Here is a 4,665-nt window from a genome sequence, read left to right on the forward strand (position 1 = left end):
GCACTCCGGGAGCCGAAAGGAAGCTCTAAGGTTGGAGGGGCTGGAGACCGAGAGGAGAGAGCAGGCCAAAGTCCCAGGGGTGGGCCCCCCAAGAGCCTTCTGCATCCCGTCCCCCAGCCCGGATTGGGGAAGGCAGGGCCAAGCCACCGGGGCGGGTCTGTCCGGAAGCCCACGGACAGAACGCTGGGCTGGGAGGACACAGCGGAGTCCCCCTCCCCTCCCCTGGACCCGCAGCTGGACGGAGCCCGGAGGACCCGAGACCACGCCGCGTCCCCGCCGCCAGGTGCGCCTCGCGCAGTCTGGGAAGACGTGGGCACCGGGCCGCCTCCTGCCAGTCCCTCTTGCTGTCCCAGGAAAACATTTCGCCTCCAGGCACCCGGGCCACAGAGGGAAGGGACGCGCGCCCTTGAGCTGGAGAGGAGAGAGTTCAGCTGGGTCCCCATCTGAGAGGGAGAAAGGAGTGGGGGAGCGAGCGGTGGGCAGCTTAGTAAGGTGGAGGTAGAGTGTGGGGGGCTGACCACATCCTCTCATCCTCAACAAACCAGTTGACCTGGGAGAGGGTGCCAGTGCCCTTCAGGAACTCCAGGTCACCTCTCCTTCTTTGTTGCCTGGATCAGGGACCGAGATGATAGAGGAAGTGGCTGCTCCTGGCCCCGAGGGTGAACAGCCCATCCTGGCCACCTTCCACAGGAAACCTGAGCTGGGGGACAGAGCAGGAAGGAATCAGGTGGGTGTGGGGCCAGGAAGGAGCAGGGGTGGCACAGGAAGGGAGGCTGGTGAGGGTGTAGGGTTGGGAAGTACCGCGACTGTTAGGGGCCAAACCTGGGTCCTCCCTAGAGCCAGAGGTTTGGTGATTGCCCTTCTATTCCAGCTGCTGTCAGCTGGCCCAACTCTGAGGCCTCCTCCTACGGCCTCCTGAGCCTTCTGGTGTGATCTTGGGTGTGTTGATCAGGCTCAACTGTAAAATGGGATAATGGAACTATTTCATAGGATTATTCTCAGAATGGACCGTATTATGGAAGGTTCTAGAATTCTCTGGCACAGAGTAAACAGAAATTTGCTATGATTAGTTTTTCCCCAAGTGTGTATCTTCCCAGAGCTTGCCTCTGTCCTGTCTAGTTTCTTCTGTTTTCCACTAGCCTGTGAGCTCCTTGAGTGCAGAGCCCATCTCTTCTCAACTCTGGTAGTCACTCGCCACTCCCAGGATACTGTGGTCGCATCGGGACCTGGCAGGGAGGATGGCCAAAAACAGGAACCAAGAGGATCCTGTGAAATTGTGCTAATAGGGGCTGAGGACATAGCTCACAGTAATGTTTGTCTAACATGTGCAAGGTCCTGGGGTTAATTCCCAGCACAGCAAAAGAGGAAAAATCCTTCTGTGAAGGCTCTGCAATGAGGGGCTCCTTAGCCAGACCCAAACATGAAGAGCTGGAAGGGCTTGGCCTGCCACATAGGGAGGGGTGAGGAGCAGCCTTGCTGGGTTGAGGTGTAGAGAGGAATGGTGGCTTCTAGGATGAAGGCTGGTGAAGTAAGGAGGAAAGGCAACCTCCCCAAAGTCTCACCAGAAAAGCACAAGGCCCTCACTGCCTCTCCCTCCAGCCCCATCGTGGGAGACCCCAGACTTTGACCTTCAGGAACTGTAGCTGAAAGCACCGGCCTTGACATCTGGTTCTGTCTCTTACTGTTTGATCTTGGGTTTGCCATTTGTGCTCATGGATCCTCAGTTTTGCCATCTGTAAAACAAGGACAATGCCCCCAAGCTCTGGCTGTTGGCAGGACTGAGATAACATCATGAAGCACTCCGCGGTGCCTAGCACACTGTGAGGCCCAGTGAATGGAGGTGTTCTTACTGTTCTGGGGTAGACTTCGCCTCCACCAGTGACGGTGTTGAACCCTGGCTGGCCTGACCCAGAGGACAGTCCCATTTCCAGGGAGCCAGGTCCACAAGTCCACTCAGACAGTGACTCAGGCCAGCTGCCAGAGGAATACTCAGGATACCTCTGCTCAGGTAGTAAGTATCCTGCCCTTCCTGAGGCCACTGTGCCCTCTGGCCTGTCTCCCTTTCCTACCTGGGGAGTAGTCTGCCTTGTACCCAAGTTCTTGTGTCCTTTTCAGGACTTCCTATTCCGACATCCCCCTCAGGTCATAGGGGTTTGGCTTTAAACTCATTCATATGAATCCACTTTACTTCTCCTAAGGGGTCTTTGTTGTTTTAGCACACGGAGGGGCTTTGGCTGCAGGAGAGGAGGGTCGGCTTCACATATAAGAAGGTTTGGGATTCCCTCCAGGCGCACCAGATACCCAAGTCTACCTGCTGCCCTTGAGCTCAGTGAAGGAATACAGTATCTACCCTCCAAGCAGAGGGGCTGAGAAGTTGCTCTAGATAGGAGGAGAGGGTGGCAATGAGGGAGGAAAGGGGAAGAGAAAGGAAACAATGGCTCTTCTTCCCCTTCCACCATCTCTCTTCAGGATTCTGCAGCTCTGAGCATGGACCCACCACGCCGGGACACCAGTCTCCCTGCAAAATGGCCTGGGGTTTGGACCCTCCTGCAGCAGCTTCCTCCTCAGGACTGCGATGTGCGCCTCCCTGCCCAGTTCCCCTCTGTCCCTCTTTACTTACAGTGGGAAGGGCCTTGTTCCCGGCCAGGTGACATAGATTTAAGGCCTAGCTGTGCCACTAGCCAGCCCCAGTTCCCACACATACATGATGGTTGCAGTAGCATCTGCTCTGTCTACCAAAGCTTGCTTCACGAGCAAGTGAGACATGGACATGGAGACCTGAAATCAATAATGGAATGGACAAATGTAGAGCATGGTTGCTTTGCATTTATTGAAGCCCTGTGTGTCCCAGCCTAAAGGCATACAGTTCAACTGGGAGGAAGACGGAAGAATGAGAGAACCGTAGAGAAAGCACCTAGGCAGAGAGTGCGGAGTCAGCACTGGGTTTCAGGGCTCCGGGGGGCAGTGGGGGAGACTGACGCAGGCTTTCCCGCACCCCCTCTTCTGTGTCTACGCTGTTTTCTCCTGAGCATCCACCACCTCTCCACCCAGTAGCTAACCCTTTCGAGATTCTCCAGCCAACCCTTTACCTTGCCTGTGGGGTTGTTCCCACCACAGTGGAGGCTTCTTTCTGCAGGAGCGCTACTGCCTGGCCCTCGGGGAAGAGGAGCTGGCAGAGCTGCGGCTCTTCTGTGCCCAGCGGAAGCAGAAGGCCCTGGGACAGGGGGTGGCTCGCCTGATACCTCCTGAGCTTGAAGGACACACCTGTGAGAAGGTGCCCTCTGCCCCCCTCCCTGTCCTCTCACTTCTGCCAAAGGGGTAGTTCCTGGGGCTCTGGCGATTGGAAAAATGTCAGGGACAAAGGGGGACCAAGTTTGGGAGTCCTGGTGGAGGCTGCAGTGGCCCTAGGACTCCAGGGTATGAGAGAACACGTAGTAGGGAAGAACCAGGGTGGTCAGGACTCAGACCAGCTCGACCTCCACCCAGCAGTGCAAGCAGCAGCTGAGGCCAGGAGAAGTTGGAATATTCGCAGCGCCCGAGGGTGAGCAGCACTGCTGGCACTGGCCTTGCTTTGTCTGTCAGGCCTGTGGCCAGGTCCTAATGCATCTCATCTACTTCTACCACGATGGGCATCTCTACTGTGGCCGTCATCATGCTGAGTTGCTGCGGCCGCGCTGCCCTGCATGTGATCAGGTAGAGGAGCCCCGAAGGCTGGGGCGGGGCCTCTGTGTAGGGCCCCTTGTGGCAGGTGATGCTCTCCTGAGCTAGTTTCTCCCAGTAAGTGGGGAAGGGAGCACGGGAACAAGCTGCCCGACCATCCTGTTCCCTGCCTTCCGACTTGAGCCCTGGGCAGACTTGAGCTCTGGGCATGGGATTGTTGCTTTTACCTGTGCCCTCCCCACAACGAAAGCAAAACCCCTCACATTTCTTTGGTCTGGACCTGGGGTTCCCCGATAGATGTTCACCTCAGTACGCTGGAAGCTCATTGCGGTGCCTGAGCATGCTGGAAAGACCCTTTAAGGTCGTCAGCATGAGAGGTAGCACAGAGCTCTGGGGCTGAGATTCAGGAGCAGGGTTCCAATTTCTGCCTGTGCCACCTGCTAGCCTGGGGAACCTGGCTAAGCCAATCAGCCCTCTCTGGCTCCAAGAGTGAGGGAAGTCAAACGGGGATGCGCTTTAGTGTGAACTGGTTGTAAGGCGTGGTTATCTGATGGATGAATGAGGGAATGAATGAATGAACCAAAACCGTTCCCCCGAACCTCCCTCTCCCAGCTGATCTTCTCCCGGCGCTGCACCGAGGCAGAGGGACGACGCTGGCATGAGAACCACTTCTGCTGCCTGGACTGCGCCGGACCTCTGGCCGAGGGGCGCTATACCCTGCCAGGGGGCAGCCCCTGCTGCCCCAGCTGCTTCGAGAGCCGCTACCCAGACACTGCCGGGGCAGCAGAGGGGCAGGCGCCCCGGGGTAAGGGAGCAGAAGGTGCCGATCACAGCGGAAGGGGCAGAGACTGGGGCTTCTCCTGGGTCACGGTTCCCATCCCGGTCCTCCGCCGGCCCATCCCTCTAGCAGAGGCCCCCACCTGCTTCCACACCCCACATCCGCACCTCGGGGGCCCGCAGCTCTCACCGCGCGTCCCGGGACGCCGCCCGAGTGCCCCCCACCCC

At 57.8% G+C, this 4,665-nt stretch overlaps 2 protein-coding genes across 3 annotated transcripts in view; one reads left to right on the forward strand and one right to left on the reverse strand.

The window, feature by feature from the left end:
- Window positions 1–653, reverse strand: part of Frs3 (fibroblast growth factor receptor substrate 3) — a 10,208-nt gene extending 9,555 nt beyond the window's left edge. Inside the window, exon 1 of one of the 2 annotated variants that reach the window (XM_010617601.2) lies at window positions 592–653. The gene's annotated coding sequence lies outside the window, so the exon portion shown is untranslated. Of the gene's footprint in view, window positions 1–550 lie in introns of both variants that reach the window. The other variant, XM_010617606.3, reaches the window with a different exon arrangement.
- The window catches only part of Prickle4 (prickle planar cell polarity protein 4), a gene marked incomplete at its 3' end in the record, with an annotated part of 5,581 nt that extends 922 nt beyond the window's left edge, over window positions 1–4,659 (forward strand). Inside the window, 7 exon segments of the mRNA XM_019206563.2 lie at window positions 618–727; window positions 1,864–1,985; window positions 1,987–2,008; window positions 2,470–2,577; window positions 3,137–3,274; window positions 3,490–3,693; window positions 4,273–4,659. Of these exon segments, the coding sequence (XP_019062108.1) occupies window positions 618–727; window positions 1,864–1,985; window positions 1,987–2,008; window positions 2,470–2,577; window positions 3,137–3,274; window positions 3,490–3,693; window positions 4,273–4,659 (1,091 nt within the window).
- Window positions 4,660–4,665: the final 6 nt, after the last annotated feature.

Source organism: Fukomys damarensis, unplaced genomic scaffold, assembly GCF_012274545.1.
Source record: "Fukomys damarensis isolate Sample0158 unplaced genomic scaffold, DMR_v1.0_HiC HiC_scaffold_20, whole genome shotgun sequence".
In the NCBI taxonomy this organism is placed as follows: domain Eukaryota; kingdom Metazoa; phylum Chordata; class Mammalia; order Rodentia; family Bathyergidae; genus Fukomys; species Fukomys damarensis.